The sequence below is a fragment of the Salmo trutta genome, chromosome 37, assembly GCF_901001165.1.
Source record: "Salmo trutta chromosome 37, fSalTru1.1, whole genome shotgun sequence".
Lineage (NCBI taxonomy): Eukaryota > Metazoa > Chordata > Actinopteri > Salmoniformes > Salmonidae > Salmo > Salmo trutta.
Window position 1 is genome coordinate 11111170 of NC_042993.1, and position 21761 is coordinate 11132930.

General features: G+C 42.4%; 1 protein-coding gene across 2 annotated transcripts; it reads right to left on the bottom strand.

Moving 5' to 3' along the window:
- Positions 1 to 218: 218 nt before the first annotated feature.
- LOC115177357 (E3 ubiquitin-protein ligase CBL) lies at positions 219 to 18029 on the bottom strand. 2 transcript variants are annotated; one of them, XM_029738057.1, is made up of 12 exons: positions 16806 to 18026; positions 8431 to 8577; positions 6860 to 7016; positions 6514 to 6635; positions 5564 to 5701; positions 4338 to 4557; positions 3303 to 3461; positions 3005 to 3154; positions 2812 to 2870; positions 2325 to 2408; positions 449 to 513; positions 219 to 274 (listed from the first exon to the last, which is right to left on the bottom strand). In XM_029738057.1, exons 1-12 carry the CDS (start codon positions 17180 to 17182, stop codon positions 246 to 248), a joined length of 1707 nt encoding a protein of 568 aa, XP_029593917.1. In that variant the 5' UTR covers positions 17183 to 18026; the 3' UTR covers positions 219 to 245. The 2 variants fall into 2 exon arrangements, with proteins under 2 accessions (XP_029593917.1, XP_029593918.1); XM_029738058.1 differs by lacking the exon at positions 2325 to 2408 and having other exon boundaries at positions 232 to 274; positions 16806 to 18029.
- Positions 18030 to 21761: the final 3732 nt, after the last annotated feature.

The window sequence follows — 21761 nt, forward strand, 5'->3', positions numbered from 1 at the left end:
CCCAAGTTAAACAATTTAAAGGCAATGCTACCAAATACTAATTGAGTGTATATAAACTTCTGACCCAATGGGAATGTGATGAAAGAAATAAAAGCTGAAATAAATCATTCTCTACTATTATTCCTAAATTTCACATTCTTAAAATAAAGTGGTGATCCTAACTGACCGAAGACAGGGAATTCTTACTAGGATTAAATGTCAGGAATTGTGAAAAACGTATTTGTAATAAACGTATTTGTATTTGGCTAAGGTGTATGTAAACTTCGGACTTCAACTGTATGAGAGAGAGAGAGAGAGAGAGAGAGAGAGAGAGAGAGAGAGAGAGAGAGATTAGTGAGGGGTCAACCTTTTGTGTGTTACAGTAAGTGGAGAAGCCCCTGTAAAATAGTTTATTATGGTAAAGAACAGCCCTCCACTCCCTCCCTCCCCCCTCCTCTCTGATACTCACCCTCTCCACAGGACTGGGAGGAGACAGAACAGGAGGGGAGGTTTGGCTCTGAGACAGAATCCTCACTGTTACACAGAGATCACAACAACACCATTCACCACCGTCATGTTTTAACACTTTGGAAAGCTAATACTGTATACAAGGTGCTATACAAATAATGTTTACAATTAAAACATGGTACTTGTGGCCGCATTTACTTTTTTATGTACAGTGAGGAAAAAAAGTATTTGATCCCCTGCTGATTTTGTACGTTTGCCCACTAACAAAGAAATGATCAGTCTATAATTTTAATGGTAGGTTTACTTGAACAGTGAGAGACAGAATAACAACAAAAAAATCCAGAAAAACGCATGTCAAAAATGTTATAAATTGATTTGCATTTTAATGAGGGAAATAAGTATTTGACCCCTCTGCAAAACATGACTTAGTACTTGGTGGCAAAACCCTTGTTGGCAATCACAGAGGTCAGACGTTTCTTGTAGTTGGCCACCAGGTTTGCACACATCTCAGGAGGGATTTTGTCCCACTCCTCTTTGCAGATCTTCTCCAAGTCATTAAGGTTTCGAGGCTGACGTTTGGCAACTCGAACCTTCAGCTCCCTCCACAGATTTTCTATGGGATTAAGGTCTGGAGACTGGCTAGGCCACTCCAGGACCTTAATGTGCTTCTTCTTGAGCCACTCCTTTGTTGCCTTGGCCGTGTGTTTTGGGTCATTGTCATGCTGGAATACCCATCCACGACCCATTTTCAATGCCCTGGCTGAGGGAAGGAGGTTCTCACCCAAGATTTGATGGTACATGGCCCCGTCTATCGTCCCTTTGATGCGGTGAAGTTGTCCTGTCCCCTTAGCAGAAAAACACACCCAAAGCATAATGTTTCCACCTCCATGTTTGACGGTGGGGATGGTGTTCTTGGGGTCATAGGCTGCATTCCTCCTCCTCCAAACACGGTGAGTTGAGTTGATGCCAAAGAGCTCCATTTTGGTCTCATCTGACCACAACACTTTCACCCAGTTGTCCTCTGAATCATTCAGATGTTCATTGGCAAACTTCAGACGGGCATGTTTATGTGCTTTCTTGAGCAGGGGGACCTTGCGGGCGCTGCAGGATTTTAGTCCTTCACGGCGTAGTGTGTTACCAGTTGTTTTCTTGGTGACTATGGTCCCAGCTGCCTTGAGATCATTGACAAGATCCTCCCGTGTAGTTCTGGGCTGATTCCTCACCGTTCTCATGATCATTGCAACTCCACGAGGTGAGATCTTGCATGGAGCCCCAGGCTGAGGGAGATTGACAGTTCTTTTGTGTTTCTTCCATTTGTGAATAATCGCACCAACTGTTGTCACCTTCTCACCAAGCTGCTTGGCAATGGTCTTGTAGCCCATTCCAGCCTTGTGTAGGTCTACAATCTTGTACCTGACATCCTTGGAGAGCTCTTTGGTCTTGGCCATGGTGGAGAGTTTGGAATCTGATTGATTGATTGCTTCTGTGGACAGGTGTCTTTTATACAGGTAACAAGCTGAGATTAGGAGCACTCCCTTTAAGAGTATGCTCCTAATCTCAGCTCGTTACCTGTATAAAAGACACCTGGGAGCCAGAAATCTTTCTGATTGAGAGGGGGTCAAATACGTATTTCCCTCATTAAAATGCAAATCAATTTATAACATTTTTGACATGCGTTTTTCTAGATTTTTTTGTTGTTATTCTGTCTCTCACTGTTCAAATAAACCTACCATTAAAATTATAGACTGATCATTTCTTTGTCAGTGGGCAAACGTACAAAATCAGCAGGGGATCAAATACTTTTTTCCCTCACTGTATAGCAAGTATATTATTGTGTTACACTAAAAATTCTCCCATTGGGGACAGGCATGGCTGACCTGTGAGAGATTGGGACTGTGGGCGGTTGTCTGAACCCCCCAGAATTCTCCTCCTCACTACTAGCTAGCTCCTCCCACTGGCATCTTAAGGGAAGTAGACAGAACACAAGAGCTCTCAATCAAGTTCAATGAGGAAGTACTGTAACAAAATTAATTATATTTAGTTGTGTAACATTAGGTCACACATAAAGTAGTGAGGTTTCAGGTTATTGCGAAAACCATACAAACCAAAAGTGTTTATATAAAATGTATTCAGTAAACTGTATGGCTATGGCCAGTAAACATCAGACCAAGGGAGGAACAAACAGTGAGCTAACATTGTTTACATTGTCCTATTTTATCTCCTGAGCTTCTTTAGGATGTAGGCTACAGTACACAATTCTTCTCTTTCCGACAAACATCTTCCATATTGTTGATTCATTTCAAATAATTCTTAATAGCCTAAAATGCAGTTATCCATCCACTGCAGTAGGCATTTAGAGCTCACCTGTTAGTGCTGGCAGTGTGGTGTGTGAGCGCTCTGTCTGAGGGGGTGGCACTGTGAGCCTGTGGTAGAATAAGGACACACTTTTACCTGTCTACCGAAGCCCCAGTTATCAGTGAATATGGGTTAGACTTCTTCTTTCCATTGTTTGACTGCTACTATCAATTCTGTAGAGTGTGTGTATGGGGGAACTTACAGAACGCGAGTTAGAGTGGGAGTATTTGGCCAGTATATCAGAGGGTCGTAAGGGGGCTTGTGGGGAAGGGCAGTGGGAGAAGGTGCTGTGTTTGGGAGGGAGGGGTGGAGCCAGGCGAGAGCTGGGGAATTGGTACTCTTCAGATGACATCTGCATCAGCGAGAGGGAGAGAGAGAGAGAGAGGGAGAGAGAGGGAGAGAGAGAGAGAAGGATGCAAGAGAAAGAACACTAAGAGACAGAGACAGTGAAAGAGAACCCCACATCACCCCCGCTCACAACCACACACAAACAAACACACCCTCTTCATATAGGCCAGTTTTTTCATGACTAGCTGTACATCCTCCAGGTCATCTTCATCTTCTTCTTCCTCGCTGACAGACAGGTAAGGCTCCACCAGGATGGACTCTGTCCCTCTGATGTCACAGCGACAGTATGGGCAGGTGTGTCCATCCGACTTCTGCAACACATGGAATGATTACACTTGGTTAAGCAGAATAAACATGATCTACACATCTGTACTGTATGTTAATGTGTAGAAACTCACGTGTCTGTGTACGTGTGTGTATTGTTGTATCAAATCAAATTACATATTTTATTTGTTGCATACTTCATAAACAACAGGTATAGACTAACAGTGAAATAGTTCCGGGCCCTTCCCAACAATGCAGAGAGAAAAATGATTGCTGTATGTCAAAAAGATCCCCGGGATGATGCAGTAATTTGGTTCGGTCAAAAGCATTCCTGAGCAGATGCATTTCCCATGCTGAAAGTACAATACCCATAATCATATCCTTTCTGTGTGTTATTTGCATGAAGCTACACTTACAGTAAAGCAACTGGTTTAGCATATCAAATTAAGTTTGAGCATTCTACCGTAGTTCACTTTGGTAAAAACTGGAGTATTCTGTTCAAATCTATTCTATTGTGTCTTCTTGGCCCCTGAAGTGTGACTATGTGTGAGAGTGTGTGACCAGGTGAGGAGTGGAAACTCTAAGGGTGAGTCTCCTCAGTGTGAGTGTAGCATGAGGAGGATGTAAGCTTCGGCTCACACAGGAAGTCCTAACCCACATGTTAGGACTCGATGGCCCACAATACTGCTCTACGTGCTGCTACGCCGGTTCACCTATTGATGTGTAGTGGGCTGGCTCACTACAGACATTAACTGTCTGACCAAAAAACAATTCCATACGGCTAACCCAAATTGGCATGCTGATGATATATATTAATAAAAGAGGATGTGGCTGGGTGATGTCAGAGACATTGTGTCTGAACAATGTGTGGTTTGGCTTTGAGGGTTTTGTTGGTGACGTCGTCAATGACAGAGTAGACATACCTGCCATCCTGTGAGGCAGGGTTGGCACAGCAGGTGTCCGCAGGGCTGGATGCGTGTGTCCTTGTCTCTCTCTGTACAGATCTTACACAGCTGGAAGGTACTACCCATCTCACAGTACATCTCATACTCATCCTCTGTGACTTTAACCCTGCTTCTCTGTGCTGGTTCACACAGACTGGTGAGGTCTGGGTTCACATCACGACCGTCAGGGTAAAGATAGCTGCAGACAAACACAACACAGAATTACACACATTATGCAAAACGAGTACAGGCCTATGTAAATGTTGTGTGTTAGTGTTGGTCAGCTGTTTGTTCACCTGCATCCACCCACAATGTTTAATAACCCATCAGCACTCCTATTCCCAAGTCAAAATGTAGCTTACATTTGGTGTATCATTTTACTACAGGAAATGCTTAGTTCTGCAAGAGTCAATATTAAGGGTATGTGAGAGGCCATATACCTACTGTTAGTGTCCAGATTTCAGTTCCCTTTTAATCCATCTGAACAGTAGGCTACAGTTCCTTTGACCTGCCATAGGCCTATTTGAAGTCCCCATCTTGTGACTGTCGGATTTGTATAGCATCTCACAATTATCACACATAAATCACATAACCGGCACTGCTGTCATCCTCTTTTACCATTTTTCTCAACATTACTCCCTTCTCTTTATTTACAACTCTCCATTTTCCAGCTTTTCTATTCTTGAATTTAACACCGACATTGTCCTTTTTGCCTCCGTGTATCGAAGTTAACTTTTTCTGCCAATCCCAAAAGCATTTGGCAGTTGGCATGTAGACTATTTAGCGCTCGTACAGTTAGGCCCAGAAGCTTAGGCTTATGCTCTAAAGCCATTGCCGGAAGGCCTAACATAGTTAAATTAAAACCTCAATGTTTGTGGATTTTTTAAGGTATTGTTTTCTCTTTATTCAACCCGCCCGCCACCCAGCCACCCTTAATCCACACAATATTTAATAACCCTAATCCCACCCCACGTATATAACCGCGGGTACCTTTTTTTATGAGTCAACCCGCGCATCACTAGTGTGTGTGTCAGTGGAGGCTGCTGAGGGGAGAACGGCTCATAATAATGACCAGAATGAAATCATGTGTTTGATGTATTTGATACCGTTCCACTGATTACACTCCAGTCATTGCCACAAGCCTGTCCTCCCCAATTAAGGTTCCACCAACCTCCTGCGGTGTGTCCATGAGCGTGTTTACTTACCAGCCCTCCCTGAAGCCCTGGATGAGGGCCTGGTAGAGAGGTGTATTCTGGGGGATCGTCTGTACGATGCCGCCATCACCTGTCACATGACCAATGGCCCACTGGCCCATCCGAGTGCAGCTCAGACGGAAGATGTAGCTGGACAGAGATACAGAGTTCACATGGAAATGTCTTTACTGGAGTTCATACAGATTTGACCATGAAATACAGATAACCGCCAAAATAAAGGAAACACCAACATAAAGTGTCTTAATAGGGCGTTGGGCCACCACGAGCCAGAACAGCTTCAATGCATCCTTGGAATAGATTTTACAAGTGTCTGGTAATCTATTGGAAGGATGCGACACCATTCTTCCACAAGAAATTCAATAATTTGGCGTTTTGTTGATGGTGGTTGAAAACGGTGCCTCAGGCGCCTCTCCAGAATCTCCCATAAGCGTTCAATTAGGTTGAGATCTGGTGACTGAGATGGCCATAGCATATGGTTTACATTGTTTCCATGCTCATCAAACCATTCAGTGACTTCTCATGCCCTGTGGGTGTCATCTTATAGGGGCATAGCCATAGTCGCCAAAATAATGGGAAAAATAATGGCCTGCCCAGCATTTTTGTACATGACCCTAAGCATAATGGGATGTTAATTTCTTAATTAACTCAGGAACCACACCTATGTGGAAGCACCTTCTTTCACTATACTTTGTACCCCTCATTTCCTCAAGTGTTTCCATTATTTTGGCAGTTACCTCTACGTATCTAGGTATTATTCTTTACTATCACTATAATTATTATGTCAGTGTTAAAAGTAATCACTGCAGATATTGTTGTAGGGTATGGTACACCTCCTCTCTTTTCTCCTGAGCCCCTCCTATCCCCCTGTTCCTTCCCAGTCATCTACTCTCTCTCGCCACACCCCAAACCATTCACCCCCAAACAATCTCTCCTGTCCTCACCTCCCGGGCCTGTGCAGGTAGTTTTGGAGGCGGGCTTTGACCTGGTCGTAGGTGAGGAAGGCCATGTAGCCGGGATGGGTCACTGCCAACTGGTTCCAGTTCCTCAGCAGAGACCTCCAGGGCTGACAGGAGAGGGGAGGACACGTATACTATCAGTTTAAATATGTGTTATTTCTTCCCAGTTTGGAATGTTTTGGCTTTCTTTAGAAAGTGGGAGACAGAAAGAATAGGATAGACATCTTGGAAAGTGGCAGAATGCATTTTCACTGAACACTATGTGAGGTGTCTAATTAACCAGGATGTATGGCTACTTAGAACAGGGCTAAGATATATGGATCACATGTACCTGGAATAGCCTGGTGAAGATGTCAAACTCAAACACTGAGATGTGGTCGTTACAGGTGAGGTCTACAGTTGACTTTAGAGCCATGGACTCCATCCCCTCTTCAAAGCCATGGACCCTACGGAGATGCTGCTTAAAACTGCTCCACTGCACAATACACCTAGGAGAGAGAACGAGAGGAGGGGAGGAGAGGGAGAGAGGGGTGGGAGATAAAGGAAGAAGGAAAGTGAGAGAGAGAAAGAGAGTGAAAGTGAGAGAAAGGAAAACCTGCCAAAAGATTATCAAAAATCGCAAGTGGAGGAACAGAATACTTTTCACAAGACTAGAAAAAGACTGTGCCTGCACTACCGGTCAAAAGTTTTAGAACACCTACTCATTCAAGGGTTTTCCTTTATTTTTACTATTTTCTACATTGGAATCATGTAGTAAACAAAATAGTGTTAAACAAATCAAAATATATTTTATATTTGAGATTCTTCAAATAGCCACCATTTCCTTGATGACAGCTTTGCACACTCTTGGCATTCTCTCAATCAGCTTCATGAGGTAATCACCTAGAATGCATTTCAATTAACAGGAGTGCCTTCTTAAAAGTTAATTTGAGGAATTTCTTTCCTTCTTAATGCATTTGAACCAATAATTTGTGTTGTGACAAGGTAGGGGTGGCATATATATATTATGGCAAGAACAGCTCAAATAAGCAAAGAGAAATGACAGTCCATCATTACTTCAAGACATGAAGGTCAGTCAATACGGAACATTTCAAGAACTTTGAAAGTTTCTTCAAGTGCAGTCGCAAAAACCATCAAGCGCTATGATTAAAGTGGCTCTCATGAGGTCCGCCACAGGAATGGATGACCCAGAGTTACCTCTGCTGCAGATGATAAGTTCATTAGAGTTACCAGCCTCAGAAATTGCAGCCCAAATAAATGCTTCACTGAGTTCAAGTAACAGACACATCTCAACATCAACTGTTCAGAGGAGACTGTGTGAATCAGGCCTTCATGGTCGAATTGCTGCAAAGAAACCATTGCGAAAGGACACCAATAAGAATAATAGACTTGCTTGGAGATTTTTGGTTCCAACCTGCCGTGTCTTTGTGAGACGCGGTGGGGGGGAACGGCTGATCTTCACATGTATATTCCCCACTGTAAAGCATTGAGGAGAAGGTTGAGATGTTGAGATGTTTTGGAATGAGTCGGACTGCAGACTGAAGGAAAAGCAGCCAACAAGTGCTCAGCATATGTGGTAACTCCTTCTAGACTGTTTGAAAGCATTCTAGGTGAAGCTGGTTGAGAGAATGTCAAAGCTGTCATCAAGTCAAAGGTGATAATTTGAAGAATCTCAAATATAAAATATATTCCATTTGTTATTTCATAGTTTTGATTTCTTCACTATTATTCTACAATGTAGAAAATAGAAAAAAGAAAGAAAAACCCTTGAATGAGTAGGTGTTCTCAAACTTTTGACCGGTAGTGTATATACAAATAGACTGTTCCTATTTGTGGAATGTTCTGTCAAGTCCACGTCCCTTATTCCATTCTAGTTCCACTGTTACCCCACCCAACACTCACTTGTTTCCAAATGCTCGCCTCCAGAACTCTCCGGCCTCTGTCTTAGTCAGCCTGTAGGTGTCGCCTTGAAAGCGCCCCTCGGAAAACATGGCCCTCAGCTCCCAGAGCATGTGACTGAAGAGCAGGGACAGCTTGGTCAAGTTTCTCCTGTGAATAACAGAAAATAACATTAAGCTATTCTGAGCTTTTTACAATGTATCACCTAGGGTGATAAGGGTAGGCTTTCTGGTCCATAACTTAAAATGCAACAGTGGCAGCTAGAATGAAAGTAAACTTTAGATCTCATAGAGATAATGGGTATTGTACCCTCTAACAAGCAGTAATGTATCCCTCTCTTTCTCTCTCTCTCAATTCAGTTCCATTTAAGGGGCTTTATTGGCATAGGAAACATGTTTACATTGCCAAAGCAAGTGAAATAGATCATAAACAGATAATAAAAATGAACAGTAAACATTACAGTCACAAAAGTTCCAAAAGAATAAAGACATTTAAAATGTCATATTATGTCTATATACAGTGTTGTAATGATGTGCAAATAGGGAAAATAGGGAAAATAAATATACATAAATATAGGTTTTATTTACAATAGTGTTTGTTCTTCACTGGTTGCCCTTTTCTTGTAGCAACAGGTCACATATATTGCTGCTGTGATTGCACACTGTGGTATTTCACCCAATAGATATGGGAGTTTATCAAAATTGGATTTGCTTTCGATTTCTTTGTGGGTCTGTGTAATTTGAGGGAAATAAGTGTCTCTAATATGTCATACATTTGGCAGGAGGTTAGGAAGTGTAGCTCAGTTTCCACCTCCTTTTGTGGGCAGTGTGCACATAGACTGTATTCTCTTGAGAGCCAGGTCTGCCTTCGGTGGCCTTTCTCAATAGCAAGGCTATGCTCACTGAGTCTGTACATTGTCAAAGATTTCCTTAATTCTGGGTCAGTCACAGTGGTCAGATATTCTGCCACTGTGTACTCTCTGTTTAGGGCCAAATAGCATTATAGTTCGCTTTGTTTTTTCGTAAATTCTTTCCAATGTGTCAAGTAATTATCTTTTTGTTTTCTCATGATTTGGTTGCAGTCTAATTGTGTTGCTGTCCTGGGGCTCTGTGGCGTCTGTTTGTGTTTGTGAACAGAGCCTGCTTAGGGGGCTCTTCTCCAGGTTAATTTCTCTGTAGGTGATGGCTTTGTTATGGAAGGTTTGGGAATCACTTCCTTTAGGTGGTTGTAGAATTTAACGGCTCTTTTCTGGATTTTGATCATTAGCGGGTATCGGCCTAATTCTGCTCTACATACATTATTTGGTGTTTTACTTTGTACACTGAGGATATTTTTGCTTAACTCTGCATGCAGAGTCTCAATTTGGTGTTTGTCCCATTTTGTGAATTCTTGGTGGGTGAGCGGACCCCAGACCTCACAAACATAAAGGGCAATGGGTTCTATATCCGATTCAAGTACTTTTAGCCAGATCCTAATTGGTATGTCGAATTTTATGTTCCTTTTGATGGCATAGAATACCCTTTTTGCCTCGTCTCTCAGATCGTTCACAGCTTTGTGGAAGTTACCTGTGGCGCTGATGTTTAGGCCGAGGTATGTATCATTTTTTGTGTGCTGTAGGGCGGCGGTGTCTAGATGGAATTTGTATTTGTGGTCCTGACAACTGGACCTTTTTTGGAACACCATTACTTTTGTCTTACTGAGATTTTCTGTCAGGGCCCAGGTCTGACAGAATCTGTGCAGAAGATCTAGATGCTGCTGTGGGCCCTCCTTGATTAGGGACAGAAGCACCAGATCATCAGCAAAGAGTAGACATTTGACTTCAGATTCTAGTAGGGTGAGGCCGGTGGCTGCAGACTGTTCTAGTGCCCTCGCCAATTCGTTGTTATATATATTGAAGAGGGTGGGACTTAAGATGTAACCCTGTCTCACCCCCCAACACTGTGGAAAGAAATGTGTGTGTTGTCTGCCAATTTTAACTGCACCCTTGATGTTTGTGTACATGGAGTTTATAATGTTGTATATTTTTCCCTCAACACCACTTTCAATCAATTTGTATAGCAGACCCTGATGCCAAATTGAGTTGAAAGCTTTTTTGAAATTAACAAAGCATGAGAAGACTTTGCCTTTGTTTTTTTTTGTTTTTTTGTCAATTAGGGTGTGCAGAGTGAATACGTGGTCTGTCGTATGGTAATTTGCTAAATAGCCTATTTGACATTTGCTCAGAATATTGTTTTTGCTGAGGAAATATACGAGTCTGCTGTTAATGATAATGCAGAGGATTTTCCCAAGGTTGCTGTTGACGCATATCCCCCGGTAGTTATTGGGGTCAAATTTGTCTCCATTTTTGTGGATTGGGGTGATCAGTCCTTGGTTCCAAATATTGAGGAAGATGCCAGAGCTGAGGATGATGTTTAAGAGTTTAAGTATAGCCAATTGGAATTTGTGGTCTGTATATTTGATAATTTAATTTAGGAAACCATCAACTCCACAGGCCTTTTTGGATTGGAGGGTTTGTATTTTGTCCTGCAGTTCATTCAATGTCATTGGAGTCCAGTGGGTTCCGGTAGTCTTTAATAGTTGATTCTAAGATTTGTATTTGATCATGTATATATTTTTGTAGTTTGTTCTTTGTTATAGAGCCAAAAAGATTGGAGAAGTGGTTTATCCACACATCTCCATTTTGGATAGATAACTCTTCGTGTTGTTGTTTGTTTAGTTTTTCAATTTTCCCAGAAGTGGTTAGATTCTATGGATTCTTCAATTACATTGAGCTGATTTCTGACGTGCTCTCTCTCTCTCTCTCTCGCTATGTTACACACACACAGGTACACTCGTGCTTGTACAAACAGGATGTCACAGTCTTGCTCTTCCTGTCCTTGTTCGTGTTGTGCCGCAGAAACAGAATTTTCCGTTAGCAACTTGACCAACCAATAAGACACTCAAAAGCTACTGAGTGGTTCTTCCCTTGAGTGTGTGTCTATTATCAGCCTGCCAGGGACAGTAACGATCCGGCCATAAACCTCTTACTGTGTGTTCCAATCACCGTCTCAACCATTCTCTCATCTCTTTGGCTGTACGGGCAGTTGAGAGCAGGACTGAAGTTTCCATCCTTAACTAACCTGGTTGACCATGTTCATTTCTTACTTTCCACCACACTCATTCACTGCATCCTGTCTACAGTTGAGCTCAATGGTGTGTGTAAAGCATAGCAACTTCTTATTGGAAAGAAAGAGCTCACATGACATTGATACTGTACCTACAGTACGTATGACAGTACTATATGCCTGCCTCTCACTGCAGACCAACAAGGCGACAGTGCATGTGGCATAGTTACCGGTTTTTGCAATAGACTATTATCACTAATGTAATATACTGGTAGCTGTTACTTATTGTTGCAACAATCGTGATTAATTGCAATTGCACCTGCAGGGACTTGCTACTGCTTGTCAAAGCCAAAGCAACACCACATTGACTCAATGGCAATTTCCCTGCCATTGAATTTAGCTTCATAGCAAAACTAGGGCATTTTACCCAGGCATGGGCGGTGTGTAAAAACGTAGAAGAACAGAGAAACATCTATATTTGTTTGTGTGTTGCTTTCCATGAACAGAGAAGGGTTTGAAGGGCGAGTAGGAGGTTTGAATGGTTATTTCATTGTATGTGGGTGTTATTAATATAAACTAACAATAATCTGCCTCTCTCAGTTGTTTATTTAAACTTTTGTTATGACATGGCATAATGAAAATTAATGTTATTTCATGATACACACATTCTGTAGATTCAGAGAGCAAAATACAGATGACAAGGAGCAAAGGGAATAACAGTTATGTTAAGACTTGCCGGTCCTGCTGTACTGCACTGCACTGAACATGCATCCTTTGCCAAGCCCTGTTCTTCTTACCAATAGTGAGATTCAGCATTTTGGAAAAATTACACATAGCTCATAGCTTTTTCTTGACTTCACAGATAATACAGACTTTTTTGTATTATTGTAAAAATGTTATGTGTTTAGCGTTAGATCGGAAGTTTACATACACTTAGGTTGGAGTCATTAAAACTCGTTTTTCAACCACTCCACAAATTTCTTGTTAACAAACTATTGTTTTGGCAAGTTGGTCAGGACATCTACTTTGTGCATGACACAAGTAATTTTTCCAACAATTGTTTACAGACAGATTATTTCACTTATAATTCACTGTATCACAATTCCAGTGGGTCAGAAGTTAACATACACTAAGTTGACTGTGCCTTTAAACAGCTTGGAAAATTCCAGAAAATTATGTCATGGCTTTAGAAGCTTCTGATAGGCTTATTGACATCATTTGAGTCAGTTGGAGGTGTACCTGTGGATGTATTTCAAGGCCTACCTTCAAACTCAGTGCCTCTCTGCTTGACATCATGGGGAAATCAAAAGAAATCAGCCAAGACCTCAGAAAAAAATTGTAGACCTCCACAAGTCTGGTTCATCCTTGGGAGCAATTTCCAAACGCCTGAAGGTACAACGTTCATCTGTACAAACAATAGTACTCAAGTATAAACACCATGGGACCACGCAGCCATCATACCGCTCAGGAAGGAGACTCATTTTGTCTCCTAGAGATGAATGTACTTTGGTGCGAAAGGTGCAAATCAATCCCAGAACAACAGCAAAGGACCTTGTGAAGATGCTGGAGGAAATAGGTACAAAAGTATCTATATCCACAGTAAAACGAGTCCTATATCAACATAACCTGAAGGGCCGCTCAGCAAGGAAGAAGCCACTGCTTCAAATCCGCCATAAAAAAGCCAGACTACGGAAAGCAACTGCACATGGGGACAAAGATTGTACTTTTTGGAGAAATATCCCTGGTCTGATAAAACAAAAATATAACTGTTTGCCCATAATGACCATCGTTATGTTTGGAGGAAAAAGAGGGAGGCTTGCAAGCCGAAGAATACCATCCCAACTGTGAAGCACGGGGGTGGCAGCATCATCATGTGTGGGTGCTTTGCTGCAGGAGGGACTGGTGCACTTCACAAAATAATGTGGATATATTGAAGCAACATCTCAAGACGTCAGTCAGGAAGTTAAAGCTTAGTCACAAATGGGTCTTCCAAATGGACAATGACCCCAAGCATACATCCAAAGTTGTGGGAAAATGGCTTAAGGACAACAAAGTCAAAGTATTGGAGTGGCCATCACAAAGCCCTGACCTCAATCCTGTAGAACATTTGTGGGCAGAACTGAAAAAGTTTGTGCGAGCAAGGAGGCCTACAAACCTGACTCAGTTACACCAGCTCTGTCAGGAGGAATGGGCCAACATTCACCCAACTTATTGTGGGAAGCTTGTGGAAGGCTACCCGAAATATTTGACCCAAGTTAAACAATTTAAAGGCAATGCTACCAAATACTAATTGAGTGTATGTAAACTTCTGACCCGCTGGGAATGTGATGAATGAAAAAAAGCAGAAATAAATCATTCTCTCTACTATTATTCTGACATTTCACATTCTTAAAATAAAGTGGTGATCCTAACTGACCTAAAACAGATCATTTTTACTAGGATTAAATGTCAGGAATTGTGAAAAACCGAGTTTAAATGTATTTGGCTAAGGTGTACGTAAACTTCCGACTTCAACTGTATAATTGAGAAATATTTGTTTAATTTTGTACTTTGAGTAATTAACAATTGTAAGAAACAATATTAAAACATATCCAAATTTATAAAGAAGATACAATATTTACATCATTTTGTTCATGATTGTCTTTAAAATACCACCCTGAAACGTCTCAGAGAACCACATTGCCTTTCTCCATGGCCCGTATATCCCAGAGAGTTGTTGCGATCACCCAGTTTCACCCAGTTACTATTAGCATGATAAAGCCTTAGGTCCACTCCATTGTCTCTCTGAGACATTAGTAGTCTCAACGGAACAGAGGTTTGGTTCCAAACACTGAGTCACTCAGATACATTTCTTCCCAAAATACCCACCTTACAAACTGCACAACTACTGCACAACTACTAAATAACTAAATGTATCTGCAGTAGTGCGAACCTAAATGCCATATTGATTCTGTGTTTATGTTTTAAGACAGCCGACTTGAAGGAACTGGGAATGGTCATTTTTGTCTCGCTGGTACTATAACTGGATGTTAATGGTTGCTCAGGTCTATTTGTGTCATTGTGGTTCTTCTCTGTCTCTGGCTGTGCTCCATAATTCACTTACTGTACATATCAAGTCTAATGCCAACCAAGTCCTCATGAATTTGCCAATCCAATACCATGCATTTTAATTTTCGTAGTTGACCTTAGTTACTTGAGAATTGATTTGAATATTGGCCATTGAGAATATTGTCGGAAAGTCTGTGTCATGGTGCTGGTGGATTCAGATATCTCGGACACATGCCCTGCCCTTGACCCCACAGCTGATGTATTTGTCTTAGTAAAGGTCAGCCCTTTTTGGGGTGAAAAGGTCAACATCCTAAAATGTACTCTAAATCAATGGTATCCTCAGGGTTCAATTTCTGGTATGGTTTAATAGTCTTGTAGCCTAGAGATGCATAATGTTTTTTGAGTAGTAATTGTTTCACTTTTATGGATATAAAAAAGTATTCATGTTTATTCATGCTAGATTAAAAGTGAATGAGGAGAGCAAAAACCATGTCAACAATGTGCAGTGTTGGGGAGTAGTGAACTACATGTAGTTCAACTAGTAATTTAACTACATTTAGCAACTTTTACATTTAGTAACTTGGTGGTAGTTGAACTCAATTCAAATATTGGTAGTGTTTTTAGTAGTAAATTACTTTGTTGTAATGTTGTGATGTAGCTAACTATTGGGACTAGACACTTTTTATTTGGAAAAGGAAAATAATATATAGGTGTAGTAGGCAATCATTTCCTTCCTTTTTCGGCATCAGACCTGCCTAATTCTCACTTCAAACATAGTTTTGTGTTTAATAGGCTTAATTACACATTCTGTTAACATATGACCCCAAAGTGATCTGTTCTTGCAATTTGTAGTCTATGACATTTCCGAATTAGATATTAGAATTTGAATGTCGTGAACTACACTGAGTGTACAAAACATTTAGCTCTGACCAGGTGAATCCAGGTGAAAGCTATGATCCCTTATTGATGTCACCTGTTAAATTCACTTCAATTAGTGTGGATGAAGGGGATGAGACAGATTAAAGAAGGATTTTTAAGTCTTGAGACAATTGAGACATGGAATGTGTATGTGTCCCATTCAGAAGGTGAATGGGCAAGACAAAAGATTTAAGAGCGTTTGAACGGGGTATGACGGTAGGAGCCAGGCGCACCAGTATGAGTTTGTCAAGAACTGCAACGCTGCTGGTTTTTCACGTTCAACAGTTTCCCATGTGTATCAAGAATGGTCCACCACCCAAAGGACATCCAGCTAACTTCTTACAACTGTGGGAAGCATTGGGGTCAATATGGGCCAGCATCCTTGTGGAATGCTTTAAACACCCTGTAGAGTCCATGCCCCAAAGAATTGAGGCTGTCTGAGGAACACCTTTATTCAATATTAGGAAGGTGTTAGGAAGGTGTTAGGAAGGTGTTCCTAATGTTTTGTACACTGTGTCTATATTGGGAAATATTTCATAGTTTAGAATTGCTAGACAAAGTTCTCTGTACGGACAAAAGGTCCTGTTTTGTCCTGACACAGTATGAGCATCTGGCATTGCCAAAAGAGCTTGGCAGGCTTTATGTAAAATTATTGTGGAGTGTGTTTAAGATTTTTATTTGGGGTTACAGACTATCCTATATAGTCATTTACTTGTGATTATAACTGACAAATCTAATAAACAATTAGAAAATGGGTTCTCAGGCTTGGCAATAGGTCTGTGCTAGATAACAAAACGACCCTATCTGGTAGTCACATCATCGTGGAGAACATCATGTCTCTCAGCCTGGACTGAAATCTCCCCCTGGCTCCTCACATGACATGAACGTATGCAGCCTGTCTGCTAGACTATACACTACAGACAGGATATCACTGTAAACTTGGGCCAGCATCCCTGTGGAACGCTTTCGACCCCTTGTAGAGTCCATTACCTGACGAATTGAAGCTGTTCTGAGGGCAAAAGGGGGTGCAACTTAATATTTTATACACTCTGTAGTAAACTGTATTTTCTTAACGGTAGCTTTAGTGTAGCTTAATTTCTTCCAGTGTAAAGTAATTGGTAGCTTGGTAAACTATATTTTTAGAGTATCTTCCCCAACACTGACAATGCGTATGATTATTGGATTAAGCACCAAATCCTAACTGGAGACACAGGCAGGTAACTTTCTGAGCCGTTTGAGTTTTTACAAAGATATCGTTTACGACCCCATATATCAAGTTATGTTCTGGCCCTTGTTGTTCTCTCTCACCTGAAGCTGGACATCTCCTCGAACATCTTATCGCGCCCCTCTTTAAACAGCACCACGGCCCGGTTAGTCTTATCCAGCAGGTGTCTTGCATGGATCCTCAGGTACTCCCCCTCGTCCCCCCGGGGGGCCTGCCCCCTCGCTGCAGGCCCCCTGTACGGCTCCCACACCTGGGTGAGCAGCGTGGCTGTCTCTGAGACCACCTCGGGGAGGTATGGGGGGCTGTTCCTCAGGCCCAGCCTGGGGTTGGTACACAGCCGATGCAGCTTCTCCAACCTCTTCAGGGCCTTGTCCACCTGCCGCCGGTCAGAGGCACTGGGCGGCTGGGAGGTGGATTTCAGGCTCCGGTCAGATCCTAGCCCATTCCCTCCCGTGGCCATTGTCCTGAGGAGGGATTCCTGGTTGTGGTGTGTGGGATCTGTTCAGTGCAGCCTGGCGGTTTGTGTCTGGCAGCCCTATCTGTGACAGTTGAATGAGGGAGTGGTCTAGATGTCTGTCATGTATGGCATGGACGGCTTAGTAAATGTTGTCATTGTATCTTTATGGTTGACAGCTTGAGTTGAAAAGAGCACACTTTATCCAATATATCTTCACCAGTGTTCCTCAGTAATCCAAAGAATAATCCAATGAAATCAGATAATCCAGATAGGGGCAGAGTGCCAGAATATACCATAGTCCAACAGGAATGGAGACAACTGCTGTGGATTAGAAAGAATGGAGGTGAAACGTCTTGTCCAGAAAAGTGCAAACAAATAATCTCTCAAAACTGTTTACAAACAATCTTTCAAAAATGTTGGTTTTTCAAGTCTGCATTCATAAAATCCTCAATTCATAAATCCTCAATTTCTTTGGTCAGTTCTCCAGAAGTAGCCGATATTTTTTAGAAACAATCTCTTTCCCGTTCAGTTTGTAAAGAGAAAGTGTAAAGAGAAAACCCTGAAAGAGAGAGCAAGGGAGGGCAGAACAGAACAACCACTCACCCTTCCTAAACTATCTCAACACCTCTCCTCCCCTGTTCTCTCCTCCCCTTCTTACTCAACATTTTACGCTCTTGTGCCCAGCCACTATCTCTCCCCCCAAGTGGCGTAACGCTCTCTGATTTCATCTACAACATACAAATGGTGTCTCAGATATAGACCCCAGGCTCTCTTTGCAGCTCAACGGAAACTTTTTTATGTCTCAGTCTGACTCTGGCTGGCCCCTCTCTCTCTCTCTCTCTTTGTTTTGTGTCACTTGTTCATGCTCTCTCTCTCTCTTTGTTTTGTGTCACTTTTTTATGCTCTCTCTCTCTTTCTTTGATGTTCTTCCTGGTTTGCAGCCAGACAAACAGGTTTGTAGTCTTTGTGTGTGAAGGTGGAGTGAGGCTAAGATAGGTTTGGGCTTAGAGGTAACCGATTACTAAGAAAGGAGGGGGGAAGAGGAAACAGGGAATACCCACAAGGAGAGTGTGTTGTGTAGAGAGTGGTATAAAAAGAGAGTATAAAAAGAGAGAGAGAGGAAGAGAGAGAGTAGTGGAAACTTATAGTGATTAGATGTCACAAAGATGAAGAGAACTGCGCTACAGGATGTATGTGAAGTCATCGCACTGCAGGTCAAGGCCCAGTGATGTTTCATGTGTAAAGCAGCCCTCAACTGCTGTCTTCCCTTTGTGAGACTGTGGGACCAAGCAGAATTTAACTGTTAGCACCATATTCTTCTCTGTTGTAACATTTGTAAAGGGAAACTATCTAGAGAGAACGGTAAATGCCTATTAAATGCCTATTAACTTTAATGTCTATTAAAGTTCTGTATGATGTCATGTTTCATGCTTTGTGTGGACCCCAGGAAGAGTAGCTGCTGCTTTTGCGAAAGCTAATTGGGATCCTAATAAAATACAAATACCAAAATATCATGAATAAGGAAATCCATTGCAGAGTGTGTGAGGCTTGCCATCGTAAAGCAACCATTCTCTTGGCTGCTGTTAGGCCTGGGTGTTAGGTTTAGTGTAGAGTTACCATTAAGCAGTAGCACATTGGAAAGACGTGGGATATGTTAAGATAAAATGCTTGATAATGATGAAGCCAAGTCACAGTTTACCAAATGTTGGAAACCACTTATATGCACCTTTCCTGTACGATTAGGTCTCTACTGCCGACAAGTGGCAGAGACTGGAACTGCATTGGCCTGGTAGAATTTATTTATAACCAGGCTATACTTACAACATCCACATGATGGAGAGAATGGCAAGAAGTTCACAGTCTGAGGTTGTGAGGCTGCTCACTGCACCAAAGAGATCTCCAAGTGTATGCTGCAATGTTTACAAAGACTTGGGGTCTTCCCTGCATCATTCTCCAGTGCCAGTCACATTCAGTTTGTTGCCAATTTACACTCAGTGGCCAGTTTATTAGGTACACCACCCCGTTCACGAAAATGGTTAGCTCCTACAGTGAGTCACGTGGCCGTGGCTTCTATATAAAGCAGGCAGACAGGCATGGAGGCATTCAGTTACTGTTCGATTGAACATTAGAATGGACAAAACGAGTGACCTAAGCGACTTTGAGCGTGGTATGATCGTCACTACCAGGCGTGCTATTTCCAGTATCTCAGAAATGGCCGGCCTCCTGGGCTTTTCACGCACAACAGTCAGCGGCAGTCCTGTGGGAAGAGACAGCTTGTTAATGAGAGAGGTCGAAGGAGAATGGCAAGAAACGTGCAAGCTAACAGGCGGGTCACAAATAGGCAAATAACAGAGCAGTACAACAGTGGTGTGCAGAACAGCATCTCAGAACACACATCCCATTGATCCTTGTCGTGGATGGGCTATTACAGCAGACGACCACACCGGGTTCCACTCCTATCAGCTAAAAACGAGAAGAGTGGCTTCAGTGGGCACGCGATCACCAACACCGGACGATTGAGGAGCGGAAAAACTTTGCCTGGTCCGAGTCCGATGAATCCTGGTTCCTGTTGCGTCATGCTGATGGCAGAGTTATGATTTAGTTTAAGCAGCATGAGTCCATGGCCCCATCGTGCCTGGTGTCAACGGTACAAGCTGGTGGCAGTGGTGTAATGGTATGGGTGGTGTAATGGTATGGGTGGTGTAATGGTGTGGGTGGTGTAATGGTATGGGTGGTGTAATGGTATGGGTGGTGTAATGGTATGGGTGGTGTAATGGTGTGGGTGGTGTAATGGTATGGGTGGTGTAATGGTATGGGTGGTGTAATGGTATGGGTGGTGTAATGGTGTGGGTGGTGTAATGGTGTGGGTGGTGTAATGGTATGGGTGGTGTAATGGTATGGGTGGTGTAATGGTATGGGTGGTGTAATGGTATGGGGAATGTGTTCCTGGTGCACGTTAGGTCCCTTCATATAATTGAGCAACTTTTGAATGACACACATATCTGAACATTGTTGTTGAACATGGCTACAGAGGGGTCCAACCCGGTACAAGATGAGTGTACCTAATAAACTGGCCATTGAGTGTATATCTAATGACACTAGATGGCCATGGCTCCCTTTTATGGCTGCATAATTAATCAAATTCACATCAAAATCGCAATATTGACATGTGCAATATCCATATAGCAAGAGATCCATATATCATGCAATATTTTGAAACACCAATAAGCCGCGTGTTTGTCGTCTCTCTACCTCTCCTCATGTCTTCTCCTCGCTGTTAGATTCACTATAAGTTTGCATGCTGTTCTGTAAGGTTTAATGCAGTCAACAGATTGTTCCAAACAAGAACAATGTTGTTTTCCACTTTGCTTCTTAATATAAATCATTCTATTTCAAATGGTTCATCCAAGTGTTTTGATCTATATCGCAAGTCAAATTGCAATTGCAATATTGTGTTTAAAAAAAAATCGCTATTAAATTTTTTGAAACATATCGTGCAGCCCTGCCTCCTTTCACTGTCTCAGGGTGTTCCATCTTGTCTGTCCATTCACCTCTACACCACCACAAAACCATCCTGACAAGGCCCTGTTCTTAACAGCATACTGCACTTTTCTGCATTTTGACGAGCTGAGTATAAATACATAAAATAGGTGCAGAAGTCACTCATACAGTCATGAAGAGGTGGGGGCTGTATGAGTGTACGGTTGGCCAGGGTAGCTCAAACAGATTAAGATTAGGATCACTTTATTAGTCAATTGCACACAAGGTCCAACCAAAATTTGACATCTGCTTTTAACCCAACCCAACCGAAAGACACACATAGACACACAGGCTTTTTTGGAGAGGTGCTCGGGGCTGACACACTGGGCGCCGGGGGAACTGTTATTGTGCCTAGCTCAAGGGCACAACGGAAAGTAATGGCATCTAGGATTTGATACAAGCAACCCTCTGGTTTCAGCTCACTTCCCACCAGTTTTTTCATGTGGCTTGTGTGGCTCAGTTGGTAGAGCATGGTGTTTGCAACGCCAGGGTTGTGGGTTCGATTCCCACTGGGGACCAGTATGAAAAATAAAAAATGTATGAAATGTATGTATTCACTACTGTATGTCGCTCTGGATAAGAGCGTCTGCTAAATGACTGAAATGTAAATTTTTCCCATCGGATCCGGAATTCCAACTGGCAACCGTCCAGTTGCTGGTTCACCTCTCTAACCGCTAAGCTATCTGTCTCCAACAGTTCATGGTAATGACCATCCCGAACACAGGACACCTTGACTATCTACTGTATCCAGCAGCTGCACAACGTGTCAGCACAGATTCAGCAGGGTGTTTCAGGGACTTTAGACACAAAGCTTGATTTTCTGTTGGCGGTTCCACACTTCGATACATCTGAGGAAAGTCCCAAATTGTCCCTGGTAACTAAAGAATCAGCTGGGGCCGGGCACCGACAAGGTTGGGTGAGAAGTGTGTGTGTGTTGCGGAGTGGTGTGGTGTTTGATGGAGTGAGATGTGCAATGACACAGAGGCCCAGGTCAGAAGGCTATTTAACATTAGGATCCCTTTATTGGTCAATTGTACACAAG